The sequence below is a fragment of the Eptatretus burgeri genome, chromosome 6 (assembly GCF_056783735.1).
Source record: "Eptatretus burgeri isolate ZD-2024b chromosome 6, Ebu_testis_v1, whole genome shotgun sequence".
Classification (NCBI taxonomy): Eukaryota; Metazoa; Chordata; class Myxini; order Myxiniformes; family Myxinidae; genus Eptatretus; species Eptatretus burgeri.
The window spans coordinates 59,588,119-59,605,686 of NC_140966.1; the positions used below are offsets into that span (position 1 = coordinate 59,588,119).

Here is a 17,568-nt window from a genome sequence, read left to right on the forward strand (position 1 = left end):
TCAACTCTATTCCCGGCGAGCGAACGCGGCTTTTTCTAGCCCCAAGGGGAGGCGTCGCTCTGGGATTCACCACCCGAAATCAGCGCCCTCCCCCTTTTCACCTTTGAACCTTCACCCAGGCTGGATCCGCCCCTCTCACTTCCGATTGGCCAGCTCTTTTAGAGGGTAACGCCGTTTTGATGCGATCTTGCCGTCAAACTCGGCCGTGTTGGAGATCACCTTCAAACTCGGCCGTGTTGGAGATCACCGTCAAACTCAGCCGTGTTGGAGATCACCGTCAAACGCGGCCGTGTTGGAGATCACCGTCAAACGCGGCCGTGTTGGAGATCACCGTCAAACGCGGCCGTGTTGGAGATCACCGTCAAACGCGGCCGTGTTGGAGATCACCGTCAAACGCGGCCGTGTTGGAGATCACCGTCAAACGCGGCCGTGTTGGAGATCACCGTCAAACGCGGCCGTGTTGGAGATCACCGTCAAAACGCGGCTGTGGATTGTCGTTGTTGTGACGATGCTTTTGTTTTAAAATAAAGATAGAAAAGAATAACACTACCTCAAAGATGCACAGCGCGGCACACGAATAATCCCGTTATATATTAGTGGGGAAATCTTACCATGGAACACACACTTACCGAAATAACTGACCTCTGGGGAACCTGAATGGTGTTCTGTGAATTTCCACAACCGTAAAAAAACATATATATATATATATATATATATATATATATATATATATATATATATATATATATATATATATATATATATATATATATATATATATATATATATATATATATATATATATATATATATAGTAATTTAATTTTTTTCCTTTTCCCCCCCAGCCTGTCTGCCTGACTGGCAATCGAACAGAATTGAACATCATTCCAAACAGGAAAGTTACTGTTTTTAGTGACATCATTAAGGAAACGGGCACTAATAACTCATGGCATGTCATAAATAAGGTGGTGTTGAAGATGCTGCATCAATGGCGGTAAACTCCTCAAAATGTTTATTTTCTATTACCTTTAAAATCTTTATTTTATGTCAATTGAATTATAAATTTGAAAACTGTAGAACACGAGTCACCTTCTTGGCACTTTCAAAACCCTTTCCTTTAGCAGTGCTTGGTCAAAATATTCTGGCATTTTCCATCATCTTGACCAATTAAATTTGTTGCTTGCAGACCCAGCCCACATCTTTTTTTTTTCTCAAAAATGAATGGGTAAAGTTTATTTTTATTTTTATTTTTATTTTTAATGAATTCTCTATCACTTGTGTGAAAGGGCCAAATTGATAAAAGGAAGGAAAGTGAGGAGGTGATGGGGAGTAACGATAAATTGCCCTCCACTCCCACTCCAACCCCACCCCGAACGCTCCTCGTGCTTTGTCGGCATAATGCTGCATTAATGAGTGTCATTCTTTCATTCTCCCAGTTGCTAGCATTCCGAAGAGACCATGGGTGTTGTGCCCTTGTGTGCCGGTGCCCTTGCCAGATTCCAAATTCCTTTTCTAACATGCAATGGTGCTCTGCTCTATCAGTGGTACAGCTACACATCAGTGATGATGCAACCAGCAGGACATATTCACGGTTGAGTCGCAGCCCAACATGCAGGAGTGAGATGGTTTTTCAAGGTGGTTTTCTTTTGCGTACGCTATTGCCCTTTGCAACCCGCATTCCTTGCAAGGGACACGTTGTACTTGTGCTGAAACATTTGCTCAGGACAGTTTGATCTGGTGCTTTGAAGAAGATGCAACGTTCATAAACCTTGGGGTGTGAATGAATGCTTGCATGCATTTTACCCCCACCCCGACCGAGACAGAAACCTTGAAGCTCATGGGCAATGAATAGCACAACCTTGATATCAAGTCTTCATTTTATTTCTTGAGAACTGCTCTTTCATCATGGTAAACATTTCAAGGATGTTTCCTTTAGTGAGATAGTACTGAAATATGTAAGTGAGGTCAAAAATTGGTTTCACCATCTCTGGAGCCTTGTGAGAGTGAAATAGGGATAACGTAGTCATGAAGTACGAAGTCTGTTTTTTAAACTTAAAAAATTGCAAATAACTAAAGCCCTCACTTTGAAAAGTGCCAATGAGGATTACTTTTAAATGCCAGTTTTTTTGCATTGGACCATTTTACTACATTTTGCAGCGAGCTGATTACCATCTTCATTTAGGGCTTGACATTAAATGTTGTTTAATCACAAACACGCTCGTTGAATATATGAAGGAAAACTATGCCCGTATGCTTTGTATATTTGTTCTCACAATAGTTATAGTTTATATATATACTTTAGTCTTGTCCTCTCATGTGGACAAAGCCGGTTGTTGGGCAACTCCATTGAAGTTGTGAAAGTTTCATTCTCGAGACTCTATCCTGGGTACGTCACAGCAAAGTTCCAGTGCCGAAGGAGCTTTCTCAAACAGATCAGGAATTTGTTCATGGTACTGTACTAATTTTGAAAAGCACCATGAGCTCTTTAACATCATCAAGTGACTAGTAGCAGATGGGACAGATGGCTGAACGCCAGTCCTGTAAGAAGATTGCTTAGAACTGTACTCTTTGAGTGCCTCCATCTTTCCGACGCACTGAAGTCAAAGTTTCCACTTGAATCCTGTCCCTGTTGGGAATTGAACCGAGACTGCATATATGCTCTCTGAGCTCTATTCTATGAGTACCAACCTATCTTGGGAAAAGGCCTGAGCTATTACACACCTGGATTTTAATGCAAGTTTCCACAAAGGCGGTTCCCTTTTGAAGGTTGGCATGATGAACAACTCGAGTGCTTTATGTTGCTGTTATTTAATAGTGGTATAAATTGTTTATGCAAGTATGCTGACCCACATTAAATTTCCATTTAGCACAAGTGCTCCCTTTTCCCATTTGCCTTCTGCTTCCGCAGACAGAAGATGGTGCTTGTTCCGATCACTGTCCAATCTGCAAATTGAAATTTTATATTTTTTACGTTTTTGGTTCACTACGAAGGAACTGTCCACTTATCATGCAGGCAAAAAAAATAAGATATATACTGAATATATATATATTTATATATTCCACTCTTTCACCACAAATGGAACTTTCTGAGTCTTTGCACTAATTAGCCCCCCCCCGCCCCCCAAAAAGTTGTGTTTCCGGTAACATGCCGCTCAATGAATGGGATATGGTAGGTGGGGATTTTTAAATTTTTATTTTGCATGTGTTTAAATGGAGGCAGTACAGTATTTCAGATTCTGCATCTTTCCAACCATTATGTGTATGTTGATAGTTGAAAAGATATAGAATCATGAACTTTAACATGTCGATTGTGAGACACCAAATTAGGGGTAAAACTGTTTTGTGTGCATAAGTCAGAGGATTAAATGACACCAATTTAGTATCTCTGCAAGGTTTGCTATAAATAGTGAAGCAGGTATCAGCAGTGATAAAGACAGCATATTAACATGGCTCAACAGGTCATATGAAGGAATTGAAGAACACTCATCTCCCTTTCATCATCCCTGAAAATCTTGTATATTCAGATATTTCGACCCTTTCCAGTTGGCAAAAATCCTAGATTACACTCTTTGGGGACATCCATGAAGTATTTTCTCTTCAAAATAAGAAACTTTAACCCACCCTCACCTCCACACTTTAATTTAATTTGCATAATCCAGCAATGTAGCAATTGCTATACACCTCCCCCCCACCCCCTCTCTTCATCCCCCTCCACTCTCCCCCTTTCTCCCCCTCCACTCCACCTTTCTCCCCCTCCACCTTTCTCCCCCTCCCCCTTTCCCTTCATCTCCCCTCTCCCTCATCTCTCCCTCCCTCCTCCCTTCCCCTCACCCCTCTGCTTCTCCTGCTGCTCCCCCTTCCTCTCCTCCCACCCCTCCTCCCCTGTATTCCTGTCAATGAAGTGACAAGTGATATTTGCTGGTCAAAAAATAAAATGTGTACTGTTTGCAGGGTATAAATAGGCCCATCCCCCAACAAAGTACAGTGCCGTCTATTAAAGGCACACACTAAACTGAGATGATGATAAGATCTTGCAATTTTTCTTACTTTTGTAGCAAAACTGGCTTAAAATAATTTTCAAGAAATTCATTTCTGTATTTTGAAATATTCACTTCCACTTCGTTTTTTATTTTAGACCTGTGTTCATAATATGTTTCTCCTTGTTCTTCTTGTTCTTCTTCTTCACCACAACATACCTTTTAGTTGTTTTTTTTTTTGGTGGTCGCTGTTTTTCACCAGACATAAGTATGTCAAATACAGACCTCATGGGTCTGACATCTTGTATGTCTTGGTGACCACATCAGCACTTTAAGTGAAAAAAAACGAACTCCAAATGTCTGCACGGCAGCCATGACTTCTGTCAGTCGGGAATGCCTATCCAGCGTCCATTTTCCGACTTTGAACAAGACACCGTCATGTGTCCCAAGTGGGTTGTGCAATGTTTTTTTTAAATTTCGATAAAACTTTCTGACCCCTTAACTGAAATAAGCAGCCACTGGTTTTTCTCTGTTGAGACCACAGCAGTCAACAATGGCACAGAGCGATGCCATGCACAGCAGACATAAAATGGCCGCCCCGAAGTCAACCCTCGCAAATACAAAAATAAAAAATTGGGTAGGTCAGGTGACTGGAAACTCAACATTTTATGGGGTTTTTTTTGTTTGTTTTTTCTCGGCCTTACTTCGATACAATTTGAATATTTTCAAAATGGCTACATGGTCACTAACAGCATCTCACATGCTGGTAGATATCAGGTGTAAAAATGCATTTGTCTTCATACAGAGGAGGCTTCGAGGTGAATTCTGTTGACTTTGGCTCCTGAGCAGGTTACTCTACACATTGGAGAGACACCTGAAAGAAAACTGTGCAATTTTTCTTTTTCTTTCTTTCTGGTTTTTGCAGAATGCATCCGGTTGTAAGATCTCACAAGCATGATTACCTTGATCAGATTTAAGCTAGGTCAGGGAACGTTGGTTTATACCAGTATATAGCATCCATTGTAGGAATTTCCCATCGTCATCACCTACTGTGAGCTTCACGGAAAATATGGAAGTGCCATCTTCACATTGCATGAAATAAACATGTGATTCTGCTGCATACAAATACAAAAGCTGACGGTGTCGGTCACGGTGAAGTTTGTTATCACGTTGATACGATGTCAATGCATCTGAACGAATAACAAGGTGCTTTGATGTGGGAGGAGACCATTCGGCCCATCATGCCTGCGCTCCACCAGCACCACATTAAATAGCTCAAAACTCAGTTTCACTGTGATTGGGAAGAGAGGGAGGGGGGAAGCTTTGGGATGAGAACAGTTTGACAGGCATAGGGACAAGGTTATATTGTTATAAATACAGTTAAAATGAGGCGGGCACTGTGGAGCGCATACCTCTGCCCGGATCAGGATTTGCATCTTCACTAAAGACGAATCAATTTGTCCTCGTCACACATAACCTGTCCACTGTTTTGTCTGAATCCACGTACAACTTTTTGAGATATAGTGTTATCGTTTTTGGCCCCATTGGTGAAGAATCGATTTAAATAATTTTCGGACATGGATCTTCTCCAAAATCAAATCGATTCGTCCTTGTCACACACCCAACCTGTCCACCAAGTTTCGGCTGAATCCTTTCACAACTTTTTCGGGAGTGTGTGTTTCTCGTCACAAACTGTCATTATATGATGCACTGTGAGTTTTCGATTTCACATGTAAGTTATATTAATTAATTTTGTGGGATTTGACCCAAAGGCACCAGACATTACGATCAAGCTATTAAGTTTAGCCACCAAAGCTACTTAAACATATTGTAACTGTTGTCGCCTCTGGATAACTCCAAAAAGGACGGCAAGTCTCAAAGACCACAAACGCTGTTCGTGCAGCTAATCTCTGGCGACCTCCCTACGTCTAGTGTTATTGTGTTACAATTAGGCCAAAAAAAAAAAAAATGTTACATTGGCGTAACCCGCCCGACCCTAAAAATTCCGCCGACCCTACGTTTTTTTTTTTTGTTTTTTTGCTATCCAAAAATTTTGCCGACCCTATTTTATTGCTATTTTTGTTGTTTTGCTATCGTTTTCAAGTATCTTGTTGATTGCGATCGCGATCGCGATCGCAAAAACCCGGAAGTGTTTCGGACAGAACCCGCCGACAAAAAGGGTGGTACTCGAGCCGGGGGAGATTTTGGGAGGGATTTATTAGGAAAAAAAAAAAAAAAAAAAAAGATCCCGACCGACCTACCCTATTTTTCAGTGACCCGTTACACCAATGCAACATTTTTTTTTTTTGGCCTTACTGGTGAGATGATCATCACAGATAGAGTATTGTGCTGGCAGATACACAACTGATGTTATTAATTGGCCAAACGGAACCATGGTTACATGCTGCTTCCTGCGATTATATACCCAATTAATCTGGGCAATTAACTCCCAGTTGCCTTCCACCACAAACAGACCGGACAAGGGAAGTCATGACAGAAATTCTTTATAAGATTTATTTCCAAAGGAGGCAATTTACAAGCATACAATTACAAAGCACATGTACATTGTACATTCCCCTTGTTTTCTACCTGTCATTCATGTCACCAGAAGCCGACGACGATCACTTATCACCTTCACAATAATTGCACCAATGTTGCACCACACAATGGAAGAGAGAGATATGGGGACGAACCAAGCCCATTCACACCTTGTGCTAACTCAGTTGAGCTCACGCTGCCCAGCAACTCTTTTACAATTGTCCGTCCTGTTCCGTGGTCCTCTGTTCCACCTTTGCCCTGCTCCATGTGTCGCCAACTATTGGGTCTCTCTGCGTGCCTTGGAATGATGGTGTTTGCAGCACGGACTCCTAGCGGGTTTTGGCAGGAACGCTCGGGCAATGATGATGATGTGAAGGCTCCGAACCGGGTTGAAAGCTCGAGGCCAAAGAGGTTCCCATTCTGTGCTGCCTTTTTGGCTGCTGGTTTCATCTTTGGTTAGGGGCGCAGCTATGCCGCTGAGGCAGTGCCCCTATTACCAGTCAACTGGTGCTCATTTTGCCGACCTCGGAAGGATGACAAGCTGATTCAACCCCCTGGTGTTAATTCAGTGGCCAACGGGGCTCGAACTTAGGACCCCAGGATCCCAAGCCAACACCAGGCTTCTGCCAAAGAAGTGAAAGATGAAAAACACTTCAAATCGAGGAATAAGAAGCCTAACCAAAAGAAGAGCAGCAGATGAAACTGCGTAGTTGACAACCCAAGCATACAGACGACTGCCAAAGTCAGAGACAGACCAGAGACTCAAAGCCAGACAGCAGCTTTCCGATGACTCGTATGCTCCCCTTTTTATTTGACTCACCCTCCCACTTCATGGCCTCCCACCCCTGTCATTAGTGGAATCTTGGCTCAGGGGGGACCCTCTTCTCCGCTCGTGATTGGTGCCTTCGTTATCCCAATCCGAGTCGCAATTTGAGATTGGCCTACCGGGAATCAGGGTGTGGAGTAGTGCCAGTCAATGTTTTGACATGCTGTCACCTTTAATAATGATCGATGGGTCATCTGGTGTTGACTTCTTAAAAGGATATGCAGAAAGCTGGTTCGAGGCATTTTGGGAGATTTGTTTCGAGTTTTTTTGGAAGAGAGGACAAACCGTTCTGTGCTTATATTTAGCGGATAAAAAGGTGGGAAAATGTGTTTGCACTGTGAAGTGCGAGAAATGGCTGTCTGAGAATGTAGAAGTCGGAAAATAACACAGTCTGCTGAACTAAACAAAATACGATGAAATAACTGGAGTTATACGATGAGAGTGGCTCTCTTACCCCCTATAAGCCAGAACCTTCACACTTCGCTTTTAATCTCATGAATAAATAATACAAACAGAAGTGCATGACACTGTGTGTGTGATGGGAGGGGCAAGGGTGTCAGGGTTGGGTGTGGTGGAAGGGTCAATGGTCCCAAGTAACCTGGATCAGGCTAGTTTGGCCTGCATTTTCACCCCCAACCCCATTGACGCATGTGCGAATCTATTTCGATGTTTTCCTCCGTCGTAGATTTTTCGCCAACCTTTTGTTTTTGACATGCCCTTTATTTCAACGACTTTGTTTTTTATCTTCACTGAATCCGTCATGAACAATGCACTGAAACACCGCGTGTGCGTGTGAATCATGCTTCTGGGAGGAAGAAGAGCAGAAATTTCTTGTGAAAATAAGACTCATTGCATTTTTGAAGATCGTAATTTTGCATTAAAAAAAAAGAACCTCATCTTATATTTGGGCCATTACCGACAATATTAGCAGTGGTTTGACTGGTCGTATTAAAATATGAGTTGCCGACAGTAATTGTGCCAAATATTGTTGACCGGCGCACGTGTACGTGCATTGTCCATTAGAGTTGGTATAATATGTACATTGGTAGGTCAGGAATGATGTACATTTTCAGGAAAATAATCCAGAGGCTCGAAATCTTGACCTTATTCATAAAAATCAATTCCCGAAGGTGAAGAACAAGTGAGAACAGAATGATCATTTAAATGAGGATGGCATTCCACATCATGAGTGGGTGGCAAAAATCGATCCACCAGGTCAGGGTTTCTGCATCCCATGCGGAATGCATGTCACATACAAGAGGCAAGGTTTAAAGGCTCTTGATATTGATGCAGACCTCAGCGATTACAAGAAATGTTTCAAGGTAAATCAAATGAATTCTTGATTTTAAGCCTGACAGTGGTTTTATCAACATTGAAAATCTATGAAGATATTTCTGAATGATCCATGATTTTTATTTTTTTAAACCTCGTGACGCACAATCTTCGTTATTGCACTCAACAGGAATCGTTGCACTATCCTTTTGAAGATTTTTAAAATTTGGTGAACATGTTCCTTTAATTTCCAGATGCGAAAGCAGAACCAAACAATGGTGTCTGTCATTTCTGAAACTGCAATGAATGGCCCTGTGTCTTCCAATGAATGGTCCTGTGTCTGCTCCAATGAATGACAAAACCACTCATTTCTCAATGCAGAAGAATCACTTAAAAATTTGAGTATCCGGATCCCGATCTTCACCAAAATCAAATCAATTTGTCCTTGTCACATACCCTACCTGTCCACCAATTTCGTCCGGATCTGTCATACCTTTGAGATATCCTGCTCACAGACAGACGGGTGAAAACATAACTTCTGTCCACCTTCGCTGGTGGAGGTAATTAATGGCTGAGCATGTGGTGCCTGGGTTGGTTGCTTGAATATGCGAAGTGACTTTCGCAAGACAACGCTGCTCTTGGTAGGACAATGATGTCTCGCACATGTGCAACCTACATAACAATGCATGGCCTTGCTGCATCCTTGAAGGCAATCATGTCATCAAAGCTGCATGCATCAGTCTGTTTGTTAAACTTCTATAAGGAACCAATAATGCCTGGGACAAAATTCTCAATATTATGATGAGAGCATAGCGTTGTCCTTCAGCATTTGGCAAGCAATAGGGTGAACCTCGTGACTGCTGTCAATCTTCACAAAGCTATTGTGTCTGCACTGGTCGAGAGGGGCATTTCTTTGAGCTATATTGTATCAGTTGCTTGATGAACAGTTGCTCCATTATCAGCGGAAAGAAAGGCGGTCTTGAGAAACTCATGAGAGATGATGAGCCAACTCTGCTGGACACAGCTAGTGACACTGCACACTTTCACCAACACAGCTATGGTGCTGTTTCAGCCCATTGAATCATGGGCGGGGGATATTGCTGGCGACATCTACTTCAACTTGGAGAAGTCCGCAAAAGCTAAAGAGCTTTTTGCAGAGATGCAAAACCTGATGCAGATGACAGTGGACCTATATAATATGCAAAGGTTTCCCAGAATATTCTGTGTCCTTCACTTCTTCAGATGTTGACAGTCACACTCCCAAATCATCTTGCTGAGGTCATGGCTGCTCTGAAGCTCCACTATTCTTTCCTTGCACAAGGAGAGAAAGTGAAGTACAGTGCTGTTGTGATAACCCTGTAGGACTCTGCTGGTGTCAGCAAAGCAGAGAAAGTAGCAATCAGCTTGCAAAAGGCCCTCACAAGAGAGCAGCCCAATAACTTGGCAAACACTGGGAAGAAGGATAGAAATCTGGTTGCTTTGTTCCATAGCTTTAATAAGTTCTTGGCTAACCTCAGTCTGTACAGTGGCATTCCGACCAAGTTCGAAGGATACATCAAGCAATTTCAAACTGAGAAGCTTGTGTCCCACACTCTCCATGCACAGATGTTTTATCTTGGCAGAGACTGTCTGTTTCTTCATCAAAGAGGAGTACATTCAACACTTCAGTATAAAAAGGCTGAAGCAGCTGAATGTGGAGGACGCAGAGCCTCAACTAACACTAGAACCTTTGCGTTGGGGAGTTCAGCTTCGATGCTATAGAAATGCATTTCGAAGCATGCAACAGTGGATAAAGGAAGTGAGAGACAAGCTCCGCAAAGGTTACGTTGCTGCTTGGAATTATGTTACAAGTAAGCTTCCACTGGATAACGGTCTTGACTCTACTTAGCACACGAGATGCAGCCCTCCATAGCCAGAGTTAAACATCCTGTTGGCCTATTTGTCATTTGATTGTTACTATGGTACTTTAAGAATGAATTTATCACAAGTAAATAGATACAGGTCAAAATGTTCACTTGATTGGGTCAGGTTGATGGTCTCTTGGCTGCAAACTGTGGCTGTTTTTAATTTTTATTTGTATTAGGCATCCACAACCATCCTTGACTATGTTGTGGAACGTCGGCTGAGGCTGCCTTTTGTTTGTTTGTTTTTCTTCTGCCCTCACTTTTACACCTTTATTCGCTTTTAAGTTCATTTTCTCTGCAGCCACTTGAGTGATTGACCCAAAAATTTCAACATAGGAGCGCCTACCCATGGAGAATTATTTTTTTTAACAAAATTACATGATGATCGAATGGTAAATGTGGATGGCATTCCAAAAAGTCTGTTTTCTACAGGTATGGGTTGCAGTATGTTTCAGGTATCAGGAATAAACGGCCTCAGCCAAATTACTTATTTTGTTTTACGAAAAGAATTCATATGTTGTTAACCACTTTAAAATGTGGTTTATTCATTTTTCTTATTGCCATCAGTGTTGCAAGCAGAAATGCTACCATACACCCTTGTTGTCTGTCTGTGCTTTCCGTACCTGACCTTCATTTAAGGTGTTCTTCATGACGAGATTGCATGCATCATGTCGTCGTCGTAGTAGTAGTTGTAGTAGTAGTATGATATATCAAATAGGCCTCCACACACACGTGCACATATATCATTTGATTTATTTACACATTGCAATTGGGGGGGTTGGGGAGATATTCCCAACATTTTCATAATTCACTTTGTTGTTGCAGGTTTATGAAGACCGTCAAAATGAACGTGTTTCTTTTAATTGTCGCCTTTCTTTGGAAATGTACAGGTAATTTAAAACTACACGATTTAATAGAGAATCTCCCACACACCTACTCCTCCACATAATGTGAATACTGTTGTATATTGAGTACTGCTCCAATTGAACTTGTAAAATGATTGCTTTTTCACATGTGACGACATTTTGTTGAAAAAAAATTGTCATGAATAACGTGCATGTCATTGCAAAATATACACTATTCAGTTTTCATCATTGTTACAAATACTCCAAAAATCTGAAGAAGGGCTTATTTATGAAGATAGGTCCAACCTCGGAGAAATCTGATTGATCCATCAAACTTAACTGGTAATCTTTTTAATCTTAAAATAATATTTATTTGGTATTAATGTGGTTAAAGGAAAATAAAATGTGTGAAGCTGTCAGTTGCATGAAAGCACACAGTAAAGGAGGAAACTCGAAGTTGAATTGAAAACATGGAAACTCAAGTGTGTTTGGCAACAGCTTGGCTGTTTGTGAAACTTTTTCCAAATACCATAATCTGAATGTGGGGGTTAAAGGGAAGAGGTGAGGGGGAAGGTTGAGTAGAGTGGGGGAGAGACAATGCTCCAGTCCACAGAACACATGTTCTCGTCGGGTGGTTTGAGTTGAGGCGCACGAGGACATAGCTACCCATGTTCCACGACCATCCCAATCGCCGGACCTCAATCCCACAGAGCATTTGTGTTGATTGTCGATGGAAAGAGGTGGGTGTGGTAAATGATCCACAGCTGTATTTGACCATCAGAGTAACGGCTCAGGAAAAGCCCACGGTGTGCTTAATCAAATGTGCTGTAAGTCCAAGGTGTAAATAAATAGTCCACCTCCAAGCCAATGTATCCTGATGGAAAGGGGTTTCGACGAGCCTCCGTTGGGCTAGCGGCTATCTCACGTGCATGAATGTGTCTGTCGTAAAGAGAAAAAGGCCATCCCATAAGAAAGGGAATCTATTCTATACCATTCTCCAACGCATCAAAGTTAGAATCCCACCAGACATGGGAATAGGTCTATCCTGGACATGCATTTAGGGAAATAACTGTCTGAGGACCTAAATGGTGTAGGCATTAGTCGGATCTGATTCTGAAATCCATAACACTACCCCATTCCCTATCCCAGACTCGCCCTGAGTCGTCCAACTGCTGGAGACATCGGTTAAAAGTTACATCATTGCCATTAAAAGTTAGCATTACCGTGTGACATGTAGGTGAAGTTACCCATACTGAGTACATTTTAACTCTACCCTTTAGTGTGTGCGACAATTTAAACTAGATATGTCCTGCCTGATGCAATGGGAACTACCTAACTGACTCGCACAAACAACGTTATGCTACACCGAAATTGCCACAATTTTTGTAAACTAAAACATATAACTGATAACTGGTGGGCTTTAATAATCAACAAAACTGTATACAATTTCTGACCCAGGACCGACAGAAATTCAAAAGGAAAATTGTGGAGGGGGGAACACCTGTTGACTTCTTGCCACCTTCATGCTCTTCACCAGCACACCGAACAAAACAAACCAGCAGGCCAGTGACCGGCATACAGGCCATAAATGTTGTGGCCTTCTCAACAAAAATTATCAAGAAGCATCAACAACAACTGAGCCACTTCCTTCACTGAGCTGCGTTTGTGCAGTTCATGGTCGTGATAATTCGTGGCATGAGACTGGTATGTGGCTGGTATGAGGCTGCAGCAAAGGGGCAGTCCATAAGTGTGGTAGCATGCTGCTGCAGTAAATGCAGTTCAAACAAAAGAAAAGAAAACAAAACCACCATAATAATTGGAACGGAGTCACCTGGTATGAAGCTGCAGCGAGTGGAAGTCCACAGAACAGGTAGGGGTGGAACACAGGCCACAGAGCAAATGGTGAAGTGAAGTGAGTGATGTAATGGATGCAGAACAGGTGATCCAGCAATGTGAGTGATGCATTGATGGTGCTGGGGATGGCGAGACAAAGCAAAACGACAAGGCAAACAGCACGAAAGGAGAGAGGTAAACCAGGTAATGCCATCAAACACCAGGTCCGACCAACATGGTCAGCCGGTCCCTCATGTGCGCATACCTCGGGCAGTGGCGATGGTGCCGGGAGAGAGAGCTCGAGGTTGGCCCTACTCGTTCACACCCATCCAACGTCTTTTCCCTCATATACACTACCCGAGCCCCTCTCTTTTAACAATTCGTTGCTACATCTTGCCTCCTATATTCTACTATCCCCATTGCCAAATTCATAACAATCACCCCCAAGGTTCTATGGAAAGGAAAAAGGAGCAGTACTACATGTGCAATCTTACATTTACGTCATGACGTGCTCATTCTGAAGTCCAGCAGCCGGCGATCATCCCGGCAGTGGATGGTGCAAAGGGGTCTTCATCAATCCTAACTACGCTAATATTGTTACACTTTTAAACTGTTCCCGAGGTTATACCCTGCCAAGAGGCCTTTGTTAAACGATGGGGTTCTAAAAACCCAAATTTCCATTGTTTATGTGTTTGTGCTCTTACTATTTTGGGCCTTGCCTACCAAATTTTCTTTCCATGTCATCGCACAATTTCGCGAATGGATAGTGTGGCTCCACTGGCAGGTCTGCCCACCTGCATACTCACCGTTAGTACCCCCGGGATGCTAGAATCGCCTCTGAGCTTACCTGCTCCTCACCCTAACATGGGGGATGTCCTCACTGGCACTCCCCCCCCCTCGATGTCCACATGGCATTTTGGCGCCCCGGGTCCCGCTACTCGGGCACCCGGTCCCATTGAACACTACACTAAACACTGGACTGGCACGCCATGCCCCTCTCCTCGGGTACCTGCATCCACTAATACACTACTACCCCCCTGGATCTACCTACGGCCTCACCTGGCCGACGAGCCCCCAGTGCCCGGGGTGCCTGCTTCATCAGAACACTACGCTCACAAGTCACACCCCCAGCCGGTCCATTATCTCCTGCACCCTACACAGGAGCCACACCCCATTTTTTTTTTTTTACTTTCCACAATCAGCACCAACCACATAATGACATCCATATGTAAATTTACCTAATCCCCCTATCTACCTTTAAACTAACCCCCAGGTTTCCTTGGGTGGGATCCACTCCCCCCCATTCAATCTTCACATCATGCATTCCTTTACTCACACTCATACTGGCCATTGCCCTACCCTCACACTCATATGTTATCAACCACACACAAACACATTTCCACTCACCTACACTGCATCACCTAACTAATTTCCGCTAACTGACCCGTGAATCCTCGTCTTCCCTTGTACTATGCATGCTCCCATTTAACTCTGCTGTACCTTCTACAACTCTCTATGTCCCCCACTACATGTTCATTGTCTTCACATAAACAGTCCCTATTGTCGCTCTCGTTCCCTATATTTATCCTCGCCCTCCCTCATGGTCACTGCTTCGGTACCCACATAGAGGCTACCATCACTGGCACCCCCATGTGGGCCGAACAATGCCATCCCCCTTAGGCTTGTGCTCCTGGGTCCCCTGGAGGCAACCATTGCTGGCACCCCCATGTGGGCCTATCATCCCCTTTAGGCTATTGCTCCTGGGCCCCATTGTGTGGGGCGGTGACACCACTGCGCTCCACACATGGGCGTTACTGTCGCTATCTCTTACCCCGACTATAATGAGCCCTCTGTGTCCACAGAGGTGCTCAGCCATATGAATGTCGCCAACCAATTTATCTATAATTTTTTTTCCACTGGGCATTAGGGTTTTCCCACGGGGAACCAAGCCATGCTCGCCACGCCCATCGCTCATGCCAAGCGTACCATGCATTTTGCACACCTGGTTCCCGTGGAAATTTTTTTTACAGCCAAATTGCGTTTGTTTCGCCATCCGTACTCCAGTGATTTATCTGTCACAGGGTTTACACATTGGCCCCTCAGCATTTGTCACTAAACCAAGTAATCGTCTGTGCTTGGGCGGTTTGTGAGGCACGGATTGTGCACACTCCCGAACATGCCGTGCAAGCGTCCCTCGCGGGGCTGGCGTGGATCCCAAATCCATGATGATTTTCCCATGCTCAAAACCGGAACACATCCGCATTTTAAATTTGTTGCTCGTAGAGGGCTCACTCCTCCCGTCAGTCAAGCTAACAGCTACCACCGTCTGTGTCAGTGCATGCACTGCATTTTCTCATGCACTTACATTCGCTCATGCACTCCACACCACTTGTTCCTGGCACGCACTCCATCACGCTTGCTCTCTGCACACTCGGCACACACTCCATGCCTCTCATCACTCCAAAGAACCCCGGGTCCTTTATTCCCCCCAAACTCGACACACACCCATTTGCATCATGCACGTGCCCGGTCTTGCCATGACTCATCTTCACTGTATTCACCTCCTCCCGGTTCACCCCAGGGACCTGCATCCTCTTCGCTTGATCTTTGAGCACTTTGTCACGCTATACATATAACATGTCCATGCATTCTATCGTCTTCTCCCTTACTCCACCACCTGTTTCTACCTGTTTTGTTTTAATTTCAATTGTCTTATTCTTTACCTCATCCACCTATTTTACCTTCGTTAGTTCCCGATGCGCTCCTTGTATTTCCCCCTCTAACGTCACCTTCGTTGTTTCTATTTGTGTTTTCATTTCCCGTTCCTTTTTCCCATTGTCTGTGTCACCTCCTCTACTCTTTGTCAGTTCCTCGTGTACCATTTTACATTCTTTTTTTAATTGAAGTCATCTCTCTTTTTGATTCCTTCTGGGGGCTCTTAACTCCTTTATCGCCCCTGTGTTCTTCTCCATTTGTTCCTTCAACACATTCTGTCCTGTTGTCAGTCCTTTTACTTCCTTCGTTATGTTCCCTTTCTCTCCCATTAGTCTGGCCACGCTCTCCCTCATTTCTTCTTGGACACCGATCCTACACTCCCTTACCTCCTCTCGCACTGCCGCCATTTCTCTGCCCATCGTTTCACTCAGCTCCTTTTTTTATTTCATCGCCCATCACGTCCATTTTTCTGCTCATCGCATCCATTCTGCTGTTGTTATTTTGGTCCATCATTTTTATTTGTGCCTTGTTATCTTTGCTCATCCTACCCATTCTGCTCCTATTGTTTTGTGCCTTGTTATCTTCGCTCATCATAGTTATTTGTGCCATTAATTGCCTCATGAACAACATCGTGGCATTCTCAGGCTGCACTTACTGCGATAACCCGATGTTCTGCACTATCGGCGCTGCATTTTCCTGAAGCCGAGGGTGGGGGTTATTTTTCAACCCTCCTATTGCTTCCTCTTCACCCTCCTTTGCGACTTCATGCGGGTCCTGGATCGATTCCGTATCCATATTTACATCGTCTCCATGGCCCACCGGGACCGACTTGTGTTGGTCCACCATTGTCCGCACCAATAAATTTAACTAAAAATTAGTCTAAACAGCTCTGAATTTTGAGGTGCGTGAAACGCACCACAGGTCGTCTACCTGACACCAATTTATTGATCAAGGGGATCGAAAAATCCCACTCCCGGGCTCAAGTTTGTTACGGCCACGGGTACAGAGTGTATGATGAGGGGGTTAATCCCCGTTTCTCCTTGGAAGAGCCGTACCTGGGACCACCACCCACAATTAACTTCATGGTACGGTGGATTGCTTTAGAACCACAAACGCCAATCAGTTAGCCACGAGTTCCAGTGTCCACCGTCTAATTTTGCCGTTTAACTAGAGTTCACGTGGCTTCCTGAACGGGGAGCGTGCCCTCGGCAAAGCACCAATCATATCTTAATTAGGGTGGCCGAGCATTTACCGCTGGTGTGTGCCGACTATGACAGGTCAATTCATTTGGTAATTACCTCCCAGTCTATCGAGGTTCGGACAATGCTGAATCGATGGAAGGAAAGGATAAGCACGGACAGGTTGAAACGTCAACAAGGAATTTATTAACAAGGAAAAATATAATAATAAACAGAACTGTTTATTTATTTGTGGTGAAAATCAGTAAATTCAAATCAATCAAAATAATCTCAAGCAAATATAGAATTAATCAGGCATTGATATAAAAACAGACAAAGAGCAGATGCTTATCACTATGCCTTACTTAACAATTATACACGAGACAAGGGTACCCAGCAGATCATTCAGGGGGGAAGAGAAATCCGTTCTCGCTCACCAAGTAGAAGTCGTCATGCATCAAATAAAACGTCCTGAAATGT

The 17,568-nt window shown here is 43.6% G+C and overlaps 1 protein-coding gene across 1 annotated transcript in view; it reads left to right on the top strand.

Moving 5' to 3' along the window:
* The window catches only part of LOC147024888 (uncharacterized), a 28,703-nt gene that overhangs the window by 2,707 nt on the left and 8,428 nt on the right, over positions 1 to 17,568 (top strand). The window contains exon 2 of the mRNA XM_085885254.1: positions 11,343 to 11,407. Coding sequence (XP_085741380.1) covers positions 11,343 to 11,407 — 65 coding nt within the window. The remainder of the gene's footprint in view (positions 1 to 11,342; positions 11,408 to 17,568) is intronic.